Consider the following 18,048-nt stretch of genomic DNA (forward strand, 5'->3'; position numbering starts at 1 on the left):
GGTGGGGGTGGGGGCAGGAAGGAGCATATGCTCCCGAATCTGCTCAGCTGTGAAGAGCCTGGCCCCAGCCCACCCCAGGCATATCCAGGGGCACACCCCGCCCAGTGCCCTCCCGGACAAGGTGGCAGGAGCTGCCAGATGAGCAATGGACAAGCCATATGCAGTGGTGGCAGCTGCCTCCCCCTCCCTTCCCGTGGCCCCCCCCCCATTAAGTCATGCCTCTGTCCCGCACCAGTCCTAGTCCCTGCCCCAGCCCTAACCCCACCCTACACCCTCCCTCACCGTGGGGCCCTTGATTTGCCCCCCATGCTCCTCCCCTCCCCCTTCCACTACACCAGACTTACCAGCTGCATGTAGTGCTCCATGCTGCCAGCTCTGCTCCTCACTGCCTACTTGCTGTGCTGCAGCTGTGCACACATTCAGGCATTTAACAAACAAATTACTGGCTGCATCGGGCCAATTTCTAATTCAAAAAATTGCCTTTACGTCAGTTCCGATCTGATAGTGGACCAATGCATCAGTGCACCTCTACTCCAAACGCTTGAAATCCATCACTAGAAAATCCAAATCTTTTGGCCCTTTTGCATCCCACTTTTAGTTTCTACAGCACAATGCTCTGCTGGAGACTTCCAGGTAAGATACAGATAGGGAGGGGCAGATCATATGGCTCATCAGGTTGGAGAGTGAACCCTAAATATCAGCGTAGACCAGGGGCAGACAATTATTTTGTTTGAAGGGCTGCTTTACGAGGTTTGTAATCTTTCTAAGGGCTACATGGGTAGCTCCACTCCCAGCCATCATTTTGGGATTGGAAGTCCTGCCCCCTAACCCCTACCCTCTGCCATCAGAAGCCCCTCCTCTTTCCCCCCACAAATACTCCTTTTGGGATGGGGGAATGCCATCTGAGAACCAGAAACATAACAAATCATACACAAAAAGTGAAACACCCACTATAACATATTTTATTAGAAAAAATATTTTTGTCATGATGTGTGTTTGCATACCATATATAGAGATTGCATGATAACTCAAAAAGAAATTCTTAGTCTTGTATATTGTGTAGTGGTGTGTGTGTGTTGGTGTGGGGGGTATAAGGTGGGGTGTGTATGGTGGGATATGTGTGTGTATACACACATGGGGGATGTATTTGGGGGCATAGGTATATTGGAGGTTTGGGAGGACAGGTTGTGGTTGTGGGCCATTTGTGGGGTGTGAGGGAGGGTGGGGGGAACCTCTGCCCCTCCCATGGTGCACAGCTCCACAGGTGGCAATAGCAGCAGGTGGCAAGGACACTCAGGGCACTCGTGCTCAGTGCAGGCACTAGTGCCAGCAGCATGCAGCTCCAGCCAGTACTGCACATCGGGGGGGAAGCTCCATGCGCTGGAGCCAGTGCATTTCCATCCCCTGCCACGCAGGTCCAGGGATTCCACAGGTAAGTAGGGGCTGGGGCTCCCCTCCACTTCCGGTGGAGTCCAAGGACCAGCATGGCAGGGAGCAGTACACACATCCAGCTCCAGCACGCATCCAGCTCCTGGTGGCTCGCAACTGCAGAAGCTGTGCATGCACAGTGGAGAGCCCCCATTATAGAGGCAGACTAGCCAGGCTGCTCTCCTCCCTGTAATGTGTAGCACTGGTTGGAGCCATGTGCACCATGGGATGAGTGTGGGGGAAGTCCCCACACCCCCTCACCCTCCCTTACACCCAAACAGTGCCACCCGAGATCTGTGCTGCTGCCAACTCCCTGGGCGTAAACTCTGACCCACCACCACAGAAGGCTGAGAGGCTATCTGGTGGCTGTTTACAAACTCACTAGGGGAAACCAGTGAGAACTGGGGAAGGCTCTGGTCCCCCGGGCACCACCCGGGGTTACTAGGAATGATGGCCACAAATTGTTAGAGAGAAGGTTCAGGCTGGACACATTACTTTACAGTCAGAGCTGCCAGGCTGTGGAATGGGCTCCCAAGTGAGGTGGTGCTCTCTCCTACCTTGAGAGTCTTCAAGAGGAGGCTGGACAGATATTTGGCTGGGGTGATATTTCCACAGCACCCACTCCTGGCTGGGGCGGGAGGGGTCGGACCTGATGATCTGTTTAGGTCCCTTCCGACCCTTAGCACTATGAAACTATGAGACCAGTCCCAGCCCCAAGTTCCAAACTTCTGCCCAGCTGCAGCTTGCTCCCCACCCCCGCCACTTCCCCACCTTCTGCCCAGAGCAAACCAGATGCTGGGGAAGCTGAGCAGGTTCCCCAGCAGTTGCAGCAGCAGACCATCCTAGAAGCTGTATGTTGGCCAGACCGGGCAGGCACTTCCACCCATGAGGGTGGGAGTAAGGCCCAATAGGGTATGTTGTGGGGAGCGGGGTGTATACGTGGGCACCTTGCTCCCACCCCAGTACAATTAGTTGGTGGGCGCCACAGGCTGGATGAAAGCGCATGGCAGGCTGGATCCGGCCCGCAGGCCGTATTTTGCCCACCCTGGTGTAGGCAGACCCTTAATGACAACATCATGATCAAACAGAAAGGCAGATTTTCTTTGTATACTTAAAATTAGAATAAGGGGGACCTACCTCAAAATCTATCAGCTGCAAATTGGCTATAAGAGTCACAAGAAGGCCACTGTTGTATAATTCTTGTGCTAATTGAGCCACCATCTCCGTAGGTGGCTCCTTGTCACTGGTACCACAGAGAATTTCCTTCATTGCTTGCAGTGATTTTGACACTTCTTCTGATGCCTAGAGATCAAAGAATACATTAATTATTTTTGTGTAAATGAAACTGGTAACAAAGAAAAAAATTAAACACAGCTTTGTACAATAGCTAGTTTTTGGTGCTGAAATGCGTCAGTAAATACTTTATTATTTTTATGCAGAACTTGAAGCTGAGAAAGTCAGGCTTGATCCTGCTCGCCCTACCAAGGCAAACCACTCAGCTGTTGGGGGGTTGCAAATGCAGCACAATATCTACTGCATGTAAAGGGCATGCAATTACTTCCTTGCATTACAAGATCCCTTGCACTTGAAAGATTCTCCACATACAAAGACAGGCAGTATTCCTATTGTTACCCTCTCTTGGTTTCTACCAAGAGATTCCACACGAATTTCAGTGGTGGGAGATGTGACGGAGATGCTCTAGATGCACTTCTTTTCCACCCAAAGCTAAAAGACTTTTAGAGCTGTAATCACCCCATTCCAAGAAACCTAAGTAAGTCTTTTTGAACCTGTCAGCTTTGGACTACCATCACTTACGCTTCCTTGCCACTGAGGCACTCTACCACCAGCAAATGCCTGGCCCACTGTCTTTAGGTAGGAACTTATTTACAGAACATACAGACACTGAAGTTGGAAACAGACAATTTTTATGGCAGCACAAAGGCCAAGCAAACAGACATCCGTGATCTTTGTTGCACCACAAATGACCAAACTGTGCAGCCACATAGGCGATACACATTTATACTGCTTTTTTGCGCTGGACATCAGTTTACCTTCTGGAAGGAAAGCACTTTCCTGCCACTCCAGGCCAGTGCTCCCAGGGCTTCAGGAGAATTGACAAGGTACACAGGATTGGGCCCCTGAAGTACCTGCCTGGGTTTCCCCATTTGAAAAATGGACCTGGGCATGGGACCTAGTGCAGAGAAATGCAGCAGCATGGGACCCACAGGAAGGCCCAGAGCACGGCAGCGAGGCACCAAGTGAATCCCTGGACATGCCCTGCAGGCAAGAAAACCTGGGTTCCCCTGTATGCAGAATGTGCCCAAGTCTTGTCCCATGAGATAAGGCTCCTGCCACTTGTGGGGGTGGCAGGGACCCAACCCTGTGGGACAGAGGGCAATGTCTGCTTCACACAATTAAGTGCTGATCTGCTTCATTTGGTGATGCCTATTTAACCCTGAAGTCTCAGGCTATAACTGCTAAACCACCTACCCTGCTTCCACTTGCACACAATAGCTGTCAGCAAACACAACAGAATCAAAAAACCTTTTTAACCTCCTCTTCTTCCTCATTCAATTTCCTTTTGATTAATATAGACCTTGCAAGCAGTAAATCAGGAATTCTCCAACTGAACAGCTGTTATATTTGTTTGCTGTCAGAAAACCTTTTACACAAAAAGTTTTCTAGGGCCAGGACAGAACCTGGCCAGTGACAGAAAGGGAGGCAAAAAGAGTACACCACTGCAGAACAAATTGGGAGCTGTGGGTTAAGATATTCTCCTGGGATGTTCAAAACCTAGGTTCAAGCATCCACTTTCTCAGATCTGTGAGTGATCTAATCTTCTGTCTCACATTCCAGGTGAGCGCCATGACTACCAAGCTGCCAGTCTTTTGGGGTGGAGTTCTCCTCTCTTGGGACTGTTTCACTTTTTATAAATAGAGACTTACTGAAGCAAAACCTTTATTTTTGATCTTTCATTTCCTGGGCTATCTACTCCACCTTTGGCTGAATTAATATTTTATGCATGGATCTTTGTTTTTTCAACCAGAAGAAAACCATTTCCTGCCCATCTGCACCTATAAGTGAACTACCGTATATACCCAAATCCAAGATGACTTCAAATTTAAGATCTCACCCCCAATAATTAGATTCTAGACATGGAAAATTATATATCTGTTATAATTTTCCATGTCTAGAATCCAATTATGGAAGGGGCATCTTAAATTCATCCCCATCCCTCCCCATCAACCACTGTGGCATCAGGGGGGCAACCTGTGAGAAAAGCAGGGGCAGGGAGGTAGATCCCTGCTCCTTGCTCCCCCCAGTGCTTGCTGCCCCCAACTTACCTCCTCCATCCCCCATGTCTACCTCCCCATCACTTTGCCCCTACACTTTCCCCCAGCCCCCCACCCAATGATCTGCACTGCTTCCGACCAATTCTGCTGCTGTCCCTGGCTGATCTGGGCTCAGAGAGGGCCCCAGAGTCACTCCTGCCCTGCGCTTCATGGCAAGGAATCTGGCTTGGCTAAGGACAGCAGAGGCAGCACACACGTTTCTCCTTCCAACCCCTGCTCCCCGTCTGGCTCCTCTTCCTATCCCCATCTGCCTTGTTGGCCATGAACAGGAGTTGGAAGGAAGAATCTGTGCAATGCTGCCACTGTCTCCTGCTGATGCAAGCATGGAGGGAGTGCCAAAGGCACTCCTGACCTGCTCCTACCCTGCACTGAAGGAAGCAGCTGAGCTGGGAGCCTGGCTTAGCTGGAGACAGAGTCAACAGCACACAGGTTCTTCCTTCCCCAGCTGGCAAACTCCCCCCACTATCTTCCCTGATGGCCAGGAGCAGGCTGAAAGGAGAAATCTGTGCACTGTCACAGCTGCTCCCTGCAGCACAGGTCAGGAGCCGCTCTGGGACTCCTCCCACGCCTGCACTGGACCGCTCCAGCTAGGAGCTGTGGGGACAGGCTGTGCAGGAAGCCCACTGTGGCCAGGGTAGCACACAAGTTACTCCTTCCAGACTGCTCCTGGACAACAGGGGAGCTAGGCAGGGAAGGAGGAACCATCACTGTCCCCAGCTGAGCAAGACTCCCTGCACAGCTGCTCCCCACATCTCCCAAATGAAGCAGTCTGACACTCAGTTAAGATGAGTTTTGTTTTCCTCATATTGAATGGGGGAAAATACTTGTCTTAGAATCAAGTAAATACAGTATTTCTGCTTGGGATGGCCCAAGAGACACAATCTAGATGCTGCTCCAGATTCAGATTTTAAACGCTCATACACTGGCACAAATTACAAACTAAGGATTTGGTTTAGTTCAGTAAAGGGACATAAGGCATTTGCTAAATTTGATTCAAATCCAAGTTAAAAATATTGAGCACCTCAAAATTTGATGGATGTCCAGACTCTTTGTTTGAGCCCACCTCTTGTTTCTGCTGAATGAAAAGTCTCTAGATTTGTAAAAAAAAAAAAATGTATTATCAAGCTATTTAAAACAACTGATGATGTGATAGAGGGGGAAAAAAAAAAAAAATCACACTATATGTACTGCAAACTCTTCCAGGCAGGAACTTCTGGAGTAACGCTGTTCTCTCAGAACTCTCACCCTGGTCTAACTGGATTTCAGCAGAACTAAGATTTACAGTATGTCTGTGAGATCTGAATTGGCCTCCTTACCTTCAATACCTTACTGCAGAACATCCAGCAGGTGCTTAGTGCTATACAAGATGTGCCCCCTTACTGTGCCAGTTCTGCAGTTGTAAACCAGGACAGATAGGCCAATGAGTGATCTGGACATGACATAAGAGTCCTTCAGACAACCCAAACAATAATCTCTACTCAGCTGGTCTAATAAAATGTGTCATTCAAAGAACCTTGCCTGCAGATGAATTTACACACAAGAGAATTTTATCCAAACATTTATGAAACCAAACCAAAGTTCCTGCCCTTAAATAATCTTCATGGTCACTTTTTTGATTAATATATCTCACTCAAAAAAAAAAAAAATCAAGCCTATTTTTAACTTTCAGATATTAGGGATATGTCAGTAGAGCTATCCCACAGAGTACAGATGGGCTTAGCTCCAGGGGTTTTATCTTGTGAACTGAAGATCTAAGTCTTCATGAGAAATGTGCAAATATTTTCCTATTCAAAGAAAAAAAACCTCATTCATTTTCTGGTTTTTCACTCATTCTACTTGCTTGAGTATGAAAATTTCTGGCATTTTGCAGTTAAAAAGGATCTTGCTTTTGTTTCTAAAAGTAAATACTTTTTTTTGACAGTTAAAATAAAATCCTCCATAAGGACTTTATGCTTTAGTTTTAGACATCACAATGCAGACAGAAAAATAAAGAACCAAAGCAGGGCTGGGAAATCAACTGTAAAATATTGCAGCATGGATGGCAGTTATAAAGCATCACTTCTCTGTTAAACTACTACCTTCTCTATCTTACCTCTAAACCCTTTGTAAATTCAGTCTACACAAAGTACACCAACTTCCTCTCCTTTCATTCCCTCTTTGATACTCTGGAACCTGCCTTTCATCACCCCTAATCATTCAAAGCTGCTTTTATTTTTAAACCAATTCCTGGCCAAATCTCTTCTCTGCCCTACCCCCCCATAATCTAGCTACAAAGATACCCTCAATATGAATCTCCTTCTCACTGCTAGCCTTTACTTTGTTACTTCTATTTAAACTTTCTAGATTTTTATAATGGCATATATTGTTGAAATATCCAAGTACCTTGTTTCTAAGAGGGACATTTGCTCAAACATCAGAGGCAGAAGATATTCTATCATAGAAACAAAAATGCAAGTATTTCTATATGATCTGTGAGGCAAAGGGCAACAATCACCAAGGGTTTCCAATGGTGTATGCAACACTAGATGGAAACTTTGGAAACTACTTTAGGTCTTACAAAGCTGCAGCCCAGCATGATAAGAGAATCCCTCAGATTCCTTCCTCTCAGTGATTTCAACCTGCACATAAACTACTGGATCACCGCACTGATATGGAAAACATAATATTCTTCCATGCAATCTCCAGATCCACACATGCAGCCATCATGTAGCATCTCTTCTGCCTCAGACTATATACTTTAGACATCCCTGACATAATTCACTCCTAATCTGGTGACCACTTCATCCAGGCACCACTGACTTTGTTTCCCAACAGGGTATTCAACAACCAGAGCTGGTCTACTCTTGAAGACTCTGTACTCCATAGATTTTCAGCTTGCCTAAGCAGAAAAAGCCAAGGTGCTGATGAGTTGGTACAGTAGTTCAGTCACCTGTTCATCAGTCCTATTGATGCCTTGGCTTAAGACATCTCATCTCCCCACACCAACCAAGAATGAAGCGCAATTGCTCCTCCTTTCCCATAACCCTTACCTGCAGAGAGATGCATGTTATCCCTGTATCTTTTCAAGATCCCTGGAAAAACATAGAGAAACCTTACAGGCCTGGCTGTCATAAGCATGTCAATAATATGAAACACTGCAGCAGCTGAATTCCTCAGCACAGATGCAGATCACAGGTTCAAGATTACGCCTACTAAACGAAGGGACAAAGCAGAGCAATCTCAGTAAAGAGGACCTGAATGTAGACCACTCTTCCAGAAGAGATCAAATGAATTGAGACTGACCATTTTCAGAAAACTTTGCAAAGCCTTTTTTGAGAAACCTTTCTTTCAAGAAAGCAATGCTTTAATAAAAAGTGAAGCATCCTTTCTATTCACAACTCCCTTCCACACATCCTAAGAAATCAAAAACCCACACCATACTGAGAGTTGACCCTCAGTTAATGGGGAGATATGATAGATCATAGAATCATAGAAAATTAGGGCTGGAAGGGACCTCAGGAGGTCATCTAGTCCAACCCCCTGCTTAAAACAGGACCATTCCCAACTAGATCATCCAAGCCAGGGCTTTGCCAAGCCAGGCCTTAAAAGCCTCCAAGGATGGAGATTGCACCACCTCTCTGGGTAATCTGTGTTCCAGTGCTTCAGTACCCTCCTAGTGAGAATTTTTTTCCTAATATCCAATTTAAACTTTCCTTGCTGCAACTTGAAACCATTGTTACTTGTTCTGTCATGTCACCACTGAGAACAGTCTAGCTACATCCTCTTTTTAAACCATTTTTCAGATAGTTAAAGCTTGCTATCAAATCCCACCCTCAGTCTTCTCTTCTGCAGACTAAATAAGACCAGTTCCCTCAGCCTCTCCTCCTAAGCCACATGCCCCAGCCCTCTCACCATTTTCACCGCCCTCTGCTGAAATCTCTCGAACTTGTCCACTACCTTTCTGTAGTGGGGAGACCCCAAACTGAGTGCAGTACTCCAGCTATGGCCTCACCAGTGCAGAATAGATGGGAATAATTACTTCCCTTGATCTGCTGGCAATGCTCCTACTAATGCAGCCCAGTACACTGTTAGCCTTCTTGGCAACAAGGGTACACTGCTGACTCATATTCAGCTTATTATCCACTGTAACCCCCAGGTTCTTTTCTGCAGAGCTGCTGCTTAGCCACTTGGTCCCTAGCCTGTAGTGGTGCATGGGATTCTTCTATCCTAAGTGCTCGCACAGTCACAGCACTATGATGTGATTGGAATAACAGAGTTTGGTGGGATAGCTCATGTCACTGGAGCACTGTCATGGATGGGTACAAACTGTTCAGGAAGGACAGGCGAGAGAAGAGGAAGAAATGCAATTTATGTAAATGAGCCACATGATTGCTCAGAGCTTCAGTATGAAACTGAAGATAGGCCTGTTGAAAGTCTCTGTGTTAGCGTCAGAGAACAGAGCAACAAGGGTGATGTCATGGTGGGGGTCTGCTATAGACCACCAGACCAGGAGGAAGTGGTGGATGAGGCTTTCTTCAAACATCTAGCGGAAGTTTTCCAATCACAGGCCCTGGTTTTAATGGGACACTTCAGCCATCCTGACATCTTTTGGGATGTCAATACAGCAGTGCACAGACAATCCAGGAAGTTTTTGGGGTGCAAGTACTGGAGCAACCAACTAGGGGCTATGCTCTTGACCTGCTGCTCACAAACAGGGAAGAATTGGTGGGGAATGTACTAGTAAATGGCAACTTGGGCAGCAGCAACCATGAGATAACTGAGTTCATGATCCTGAGGAAAGAAAGGATGGACAGCAGCAGAGTAAAGACCCTGGACTTCAGAAAAGCAGACTGCGACTCACTCAGGGAACCCATGGGCAGGATCCCCTGGGAAGCCAGACTGAGGGGAGAAGAGTCCAAAAGAGCTGGCTGTACTTTAAGAAACCTTACTGAAAGTGCAGGAACAAACCATCCCAATCTGCAGGAAGACTAGCAAGCATGGCAGAAAACCAGCTTGGATTAGCAGAGAACTCTTCAGTAAACTAAATCACAAAAAGAAAGCTTATAAGAAGTAGAAACGTGGACAAAACTAGGGAGGAATATAAGGGTATTGCTTGGGCATGCAGGGATGAAGTCAGGAAGGCCAAAGAGCAATTGGAGGTGCAACTAGTAAGGGATGTGAAGGGTAACAAGACAGTTTTCTACTACGATGTTGACAGCAAGAGGAAGATCAGGGAAAGTGCAGATCCCTTACTGAATGGGGGAGGCATCCTAGTGATGGAGGATGCAGAAAAGGCTGAAGTACTCAGTGTCCCTTTCACCTCAGTCTTCACAGGCAAGGTCAGCTCCCAGACTACTGCACCTGGCAGCACAGTTTGGGGAGAAGGTGAGCAGCCAACAGTGGCAAAAGAACAGGTTATGGACTATTTAGAAAAGCTGGACATATACAAGTCCATGGGGCTGAATAGGATACACTTGAAGATGGCTGATGTGATTGCAGAACCACTGGCCATGATCTTTGAAAACTCATGGTGATCAGGAGAGGTCCCAGATGATTGGAAAAAGGCAAATATAGTGCCCATATTTAAGAAAGAGAAGGTGGTCCAGGGAACTACAGAGCAGTCAGCCTCACACCTCAGTCCCTAGAAAAAGCATGGACTAGATCCTCAAGGAATCCATTTCTAAGCACTTGAAGAAGGTGATTAGGAACAGTCAGCATGGATTCACCAAGGGCAAGTCATGCCTGACCAACTGATTGCCTTCTATGATGACATGATTGGCTCTGCGGATGCAGGGAGACCAGTGGATGTGGTATACCTTGATTTTAGCAAGGCTTTTGATATGGTCTCCCATAACATTCTTATAGGCAAGCTAAGACAGTACAGGCTGGATAAATGGACTGTAAGGTGGATAGAAAACTGGCTGGAGCATCAGGCTCAGAGTGTATTAATCAATGGTTTAATGTCTAGGTGGCAGCCGGTATCAAGTGAAGTGCCTCAGGGGCTGGTTTTGTTCAATGTCTTCATCAGTGACCTGGAAGATGGCATAGAGTGCATCCTCAGCAAATTTGCAGATGACACCAAGCTGGGGGGAGTAGTAGATATGCTGGAGGGTAGGGCTAGGATTCGGAGTGACCTAGACAAATTGGCGGATTGGGCCAAAAGGAATATTCTGAGGTTCAACAAGGACACATGCACAGTCTTACACTTAGGGCAGAACAATCCCATGCACCAGTGCAGGCTGGGGACTGACTGCTTGGGCAGCAGCTCTTCAGAAACGCACCTGGGGGTTACAGTGGACAATAAGCAGATATGAGCCAACAGTGTGCTCTTGTTGCCAAGAAGGCTGAAGGCATACTGGGCTGCATTGGTAGATGTGTTGCCAGCAAACCAAGGGAAGTAATTATTGCCATCTATTCTGCACTGGTGAGACTGCGTTCAGTTTTGGGTCCCCCCCACTACAGAAAGGTAGTGGACAAGTTTGAGAGAATTCAGCGGAGGGCAATGAAAATGGTGAGGGGGCTGGGACACGTGACTTATGAGGAGAGGCTGAGGGAACTGGGCTTATTTATTCTGCAGAAGAGAAGACTGAGGGGATTTAATAGCACCCTTCAACTACTTGAAGGGGGATTTGAAAGTGGATGGAGCTAGTTTGTTCTCAGTGGTGACAGATGACAGTACAAGGAGCAATGGTTTCAAATTGCAGCAAGTTTTGGTTAGATATTAGGAAGAATTTTCTCACTAGGAGAGTAGTAAAACACTGGAGCAGGTTATCCAGAGAGGTTGTAGACTCTCCATCCCTGGAGTTTTTAAAGACCTGGCTAGACAAAGGCTTGGCTGGGAGGATCTAGTTGGTGATGGTCCTGCTTTGAGCAGGGGTTTGAACTAGATGACTTCCTGAGGTCCCTTCCAACCCTTATTTTCTATGATTCTACTGACCTAAAATGGAAGGTGTTCAGATGCAATAGCAATTGGCAGTAGTATAAAACTGAAGAAAGAGAAGCCATCTTTAGCACCAGTACAGTAAAAATACAGCTGTAGAAAAGAAAATGTTACATAAAAAATTGATACATATACTATGTTCCCCTAAACACAGTCCCGTCTTTTTCATAATTAAGCCAAAATCATCTTGTTCAAATTCTTTACAGATCATGACATTACAAAATAAATGAATTTGTCTGATTTTATTTTCAGAAGAACAAGGGCATGAGGAAGAACACTGCACAGAATTCTAAACAGAACAGCTTACATTAATCTCAAATGACTAAAATGAGATTATTTGTTGAACCTGAGGCAATTAACAATGTACAGAAAGGAAGATGAGCTGAGACTTCAGTACAGGCCTATTCCCAGGATAGCCATCACTTTAATGTTTGTCTATTGCCAGTGCGCACAAGTCAAGATCTTGCCATCATAAAGCACCTATCAATTTCTATCCTCACTTCCCTTGTATATACTTTACACTCATCTCAAAAGTAAAGTGTAAGGATTAAGCTCTGGAGGATGTAGCCTTTTGCCATGAAAGATTCTACAGAAATCAATGTTGAAATATGGGAAATTTGGAGGTGGGTTATTAGGTTGATTTTAACTCCTTTCTTTTATAGCCTTTACATAAACTTTAATCGACCTGCTCTGCAATGTTTCCTCACAGACATCACTAAAAAGCACTGCACCAGAGTCGCAATAAAATAAAATGCCAGATAAAAGGCATTTTGTCAGAACCTGGAAGCTTTGTTTTGTTGATCCATCATATTACATGTTTTATGTCTATTAGTTTTTTGAATCATATATACACATGTATGTATTTACATCTATATACCTATGCTAAGTTGTAAACCAAACTCCAATCCTACTTTACTTACATCAAGCTGTTACCAGCTATAGCACTCTTTAGACCCAGGAGAAAAGCATAACAGACAGGACTAAACATATGATTTTACTGATGTCCAGCAAGCATACCCTTGCCAGCAGCTTTTGCTTCACTAAGTAAATCTAAGTTGGTTTTGAAGAAAGCAAAAATGAGTTGCATAATATTGATAAATTATATGAAAAATGTTGTAAAAATCTGATAATGTACAAAATAGGGTATTGGTCAATTTGTTTTAAAACAAGAAAGCTATAAATATGTGTCAAATTTGCTCCATGAACTGATTCAGCCACCACAAGGGACCCATTTCCAGAAGCGATACTGTGGGTAATGTATGGTATTCATCATAGCTGTTTGATTAGATTCTTTATAGTCTTCATCAATAAAACTAGAAGAGCTTGGCCTGTCTGGACTTTTCAACTGTTTTCTTTAACAAAAATCTCAGCACTTTTTTATACTGCCCTGATGCAACAAATAGCATATTTGTTGATACACAAAGCATAATGTACAGTAACCTCATTTCTGCTAACTATGAAATATCACATTCTCTGTTGTAGATGCTGAACTATAACAGCTCCTAAGGACAGTTATCAAGCTGAATGAATCACCTATCTAATACAAATTGTTCCACTGGCTGTTGTATGACCAGAAGTCTATTCTCTCTTTGTGAATAAATTTGCACAACTCCTCCAATTTGTGATGCATGTTTTGAGACTCCTCTGTGTATGAAACAGTTGCTTTCTTGTCACTAACATATTTTTCATACTTTTCAACCAGTTAAGCAATGAGAGTTAAGACTAATAATTTGTATAACACAACAAAGATGCCTAGAATTAGTTTCCTCACAGCTAAATTGCCTAATCATTGCTGTTGATGGTAATAGAATGATAAGTCAAGAAAAGAAACAAGCTTTCATATTACTATATCTCTGCAAGTTCAAAATACACATCCTGTTTCAGGAATTATTAGACACTAAACTAATATCTAACTTGATCGTGCTCAACTAAGTTCTTTGGAGCAAGGACTTTTTAATTTGGTTGTTATGTTTGCAGTGTCTAGCAGTGAGGCCTTAGTCAAAGATCGTGGGGGTCTTCCAGATGCTGCGACAATACAAGTAATATTTAAAAGGCCATTTAGAATTAAAGTAATGAGATGCACAGACGAGGCCTTCCTCTGAGTTTTGTTTATGGATAAGCATAATATTGGTGTTTAACAAATAATAAATAAGTACATATCTTCACAGAATCATAGAAGTAGGGTCAGAAGGGAAGGAGTTGTAGATCTTCAAGTCTGACCCCCTGCCTGGGCAGGAGAAAAAAAAACAAACTGGGCTCAAATGACTCCAGCCAGGTAGGCATCAAGCCTCCTCTTAAAGAGCCCCAGGGTAGGAGCCAGCACCACTTCCCTTGGAAGTTGGTTCCAGATCCTAGCCGCCCTAACTGTGAAGTAGTTCTTACGGATGTCTAATCTAAACCTACTCTCCAACAACCTGTGGCCGTTATTCCTTGTTATGCCAGGGAGCACTAGGGGAAACAAGGTCTCTCCCAAACCCTTCTTGTCCCCCCTAGTGAATTTAGAGATGGTCACCAGGTCCCCCCTCAGCCTTCTCTTGTGAAGGCTGAACAGGTTCAGGTCCCGCAGTCTCTCATTGTAGGGTCTGCCCTGCTGCCCCCTGAGCATGCAAGTGGCCTCCTCTGGACCCTCTCAATGTTGTCCACATCCCTCCTGAAGTGTGGCGCCCAGAACTGGACACAGTACTCCAGCTGTGGCCTGACCAGTGTTGCATAGAGGGGGAGGATCACCTCCTTGGCCCTTGAGAGTTTTGGCTTTAGAATTTTATAATGCTAAAATATTTTAAGAGTCCTTCCCTAACCTAATCTTCTAACCTGCTTAGCAACATATTTACTGCTATAAATGAGGCTGCTGGGACACGAGGGTCCAGTACATATTACTCACCTGACAGCGTTAAAGAACATTACAAATGTCAGTGCCATGTTTTAAAAAAGACTTTGGTCTTGCCTTGCAACAATACAAACCAATTAGACTCAAGCACCAACTGTTTTGCCAGAACTAGAGCATGACAGTGATGTGGCTTGATTTTATTTTAATTTTCCCTCAGGAACTAAGACCAAAGTATGGCATTAGTTACACTTCTGTGTAACTAATGAGGCACTGCTGAAATACTACCATGTTGCTGGGATCATGGGAAGGTTGGGTTGGAAGGGACTTCATGAGGTCATCTAGTTCAGCCCGCTGCTCAATGCAATATCATCCCCAACTAAACCATTCCAGTCAAGTCTGTCTAACCTGTTCTTGAAAAATTTCCAGGGATAGAGATTTTACAATTTCTCTCAGTAGCCTGTTTCCAGCGTTAACCACCCTCATAGTCAGATAGTTCTTCCTAATCTCCAATTTAAATTTCTTCTGCTGCAGTTTCAGGTTATTACTACTAACTGTGTCCCCAGTAGCCATGAGGAAAAGTTCAGCATCATCCTCTGTATAAGTTACCCTTCAGGTGTTTATCAGACAGTTATCAAATTTCCACTCAGTCTTCTCATCTCTAGACTAAATAACCCTAATTATTTCAGCTTTTCCCCAAAAGTCATGCTTCCCAAGCCTCTAATCATCTTTGTTGCTCTCTGCTGGACTCCATTTTTTCCACATCTTTCTTGAAGTGTGGGGCCCAAAACTGGACACAGTACCTGAAGTGATGCCTCACTAGTTTCAAATAGAGCAGAAGAATCACTTCCCTCAATTTGTAGGTAATGTTCCTGCTAACGCTGTAGGTAACGCTACAGAATGCTGTTGGCTTTTTTTTTTTCTTTTTTTTAAACCAACAAGAGCACACTGTTGGTTTATATTCAGCTTCTAGTCTACTGCAACCCCCAGGTCCTTTTCTGCAGTACTGAAGCCTAACCAATTATTCCTGTCTGTATTTGTGCATGCAATTATTTCATCCCAAGTGCAGGACTTTGCATTTGTCCTTGCAGAATTTCATCTAATTTCAGGCCATTTCTCCAGCTTATCCAGGACATTCTTGATCCTACCCTCCCACCTATGTACAACTCTCCCCAATTTTGTATTGTATCATCTGCAAATTTATTAAGCATGCAATCATTCCATTGTCCAAATCAGGGTCATCAAAGTTTTTGGGCAGAATGCCAAAAACACTCGCAACCTTTACTTGTAAGATGTTGGCATGCCAGGGGCGATGGTGAGGGAGCCACAAGGGACTCAATTCTTGTTGTGGCAGTGTAGCCCCAGTCCCTTCCCTGCCATCCACCCCAAGGCACATGTGCCAAGCAAAATGCCTTTGAATGCCACACTCTGGCACCCGTGCCAGGGGCTGCCTACCCCTGGTCAAAATCATTAATTGAAGATGTTGAGCAATACTGGACTCAGAACATACCCTTGGGAAGCCCCACTTGATACTTCCTCCCAACTAGATATTAATGATGTCTCATTGGCCACAATGATCCAACCTGTTTCCATTATGTACCCACTTTACAGTACTTTTGTTTAGCTAGTATTTCCTTAGCTTGTTAAAGAGAATGTTGGGGGAGATGGTAATCAAAAGCCTTGCTAAAAATCAAGGTGCATCATATCTACTGCTTTCCCCACATCCACACAGCCTGTTGCCTTATCATAGAAGGAAATTAAGTTTGTTAGGCATGTTTTGCTCTTGGTGAATCCATGTTGGCTGTTCCCAGTCAACCTGTTCTCATTTGAGTGCTCCAAAATGCATTCCTTGAGGGTCTGCTCTATGATCTTTCCAGGTATTGAGGTCAGACTAAATGGTCTATAATTCCCCAAATCCTCCTTCTTTCATTGCTTTCTTAAAGATGGGCAAAATATTTGCCTTTTCCAATCATCTGGGACCTCAGCTGACCTTCTCAGAGAAGACAGCCAATAGCTCTGAAATTACCTCAGCCAATTCCTTCAGTACCCTAGGTGTTCCCCATCTAGTCCTGCCAACTTGGATGCATATAACTTCTCTAAGTGATCTCTAACCTGTTTTCTCTGTACACTAAGCCATTTAGCTCCTTCCATTTCTTTATTGCCAACTCTGCTTGTCTTCTTTATTTGTGAAGACTGAAGTAAAAAAGATATTCAATACTTCAGCCTTCTCTGCATCATCTGGAACTAGACTGCCTTCTTCATTTTGTAAAGGACCTACATTTTCTTGGATCTTCTTACTCTTGACATACTTCTAGAATCCCTTTTTATTGCCTTTCATATCCCTTGCTGGTTGCATCTCAAATCATGCCTGGGCCTTCCTGATTTTTCCCACTGCGTGTCCATGTAATATTCTTATATGCTTCCCTAGTAATATGACCAAGTATCAACTGTTTGTGCGATTCCTTTTTCGAGTTTCAGCTCATTGAGATCAGTGTCTAGCTAAGACAGTCTCCTGTTGTACTTCTCATTCTTCCATCACAGCAAGATAGCTTGTTCCTGAACCCATAACACAACCTCCTTAAAAAGTACAGCCAGTTCTCCCAGACTCCTTTTTCCCCTCAGACTGCCTTCCAGGGGATCCTGCTCACAAGTTCCCTGAATGCATTAGTCTGCTTTTCTGAAACCCAGTGTTTTTATTCTCCCCTTCCTCCCTTCCCTCAGGAATCCTGAAGTGTATCATTTCATGGTCAGTGTCACCCAAGTTACTTTCCATCTTTATATTCCCAATCAATCCCTCCCTATTGTGAGCAGCAAGTCAAAATTAAATTTCCCCCCTTTTTGGCCCCTCTACAACATGTACAAAGAGTTATGCCCAACACACGCCAAGAATCTGATGCCTGTGTACTGCTCTTTCCCAACCAGCAGATATTAGTACATGAAGTCCTCCATGAGAACCAACTCATGTTAGTTATTTAAAGAAGGCCTTGCACACTTTTTCCTCCTGGTTTGGTGGCATATAGCAGATAACAACTATGACATCCCCCTTGCTGCTCTCCCCTCTGACCTTTACCCAGAGGCTTTCAACAGGCCTACCTCCCACTTTATACTGTGTCTCAGAACATGCATACATCTCTTTCATATATAGGGCAACGCCTCCTCTTTTTTCCTCCCCTCCGGAACAACTTATACCCACCCATAACAGTACTCTAGTCATGCAAACTATCCCATAACATCTCCGTAATACCAATAGCATCATAATTCTACTACTGTACTAGGAACCTCCAATTCTTCTATTCCCCATGTACTCACTTTAGTATATAAATATTTCATGTAGCTGATTACCCTATTTTCTCCATGAGAAATGCTTAAAACAAGCATTTATATAAAGACACTCTTTCTCTTTGTTAAGTGGATCCCATCTCTTCTAATAAGTCCTTCTTAGATTTCATAGACATTAGGGCTGGAAGGGACCTCGGGAGATCATCGAGTCCAGCCCCCTGCCCAAAGGGCAGGAAGTCAGCTGG

At 44.6% G+C, this 18,048-nt stretch overlaps 1 protein-coding gene across 9 annotated transcripts in view; it reads right to left on the reverse strand.

Annotated features, from left to right (window-relative positions):
* Positions 1 to 18,048, reverse strand: part of CAB39L (calcium binding protein 39 like) — a 112,190-nt gene that overhangs the window by 40,901 nt on the left and 53,241 nt on the right. For 8 of the 9 annotated variants that reach the window (XM_019529954.1, XM_019529959.1, XM_019529956.1 and 5 more), the window contains one exon: positions 2,566 to 2,730. The exons of the other annotated variant lie outside the window; for it this stretch is intronic. In XM_019529954.1, coding sequence (XP_019385499.1) covers positions 2,566 to 2,730 — 165 coding nt within the window. The remainder of the gene's footprint in view (positions 1 to 2,565; positions 2,731 to 18,048) is intronic. 9 annotated transcript variants of the gene reach the window in all.

The sequence above is a fragment of the Crocodylus porosus genome, unplaced genomic scaffold (assembly GCF_001723895.1).
Source record: "Crocodylus porosus isolate Cpor-Errol unplaced genomic scaffold, CroPor_comp1, whole genome shotgun sequence".
Lineage (NCBI taxonomy): Eukaryota > Metazoa > Chordata > Crocodylia > Crocodylidae > Crocodylus > Crocodylus porosus.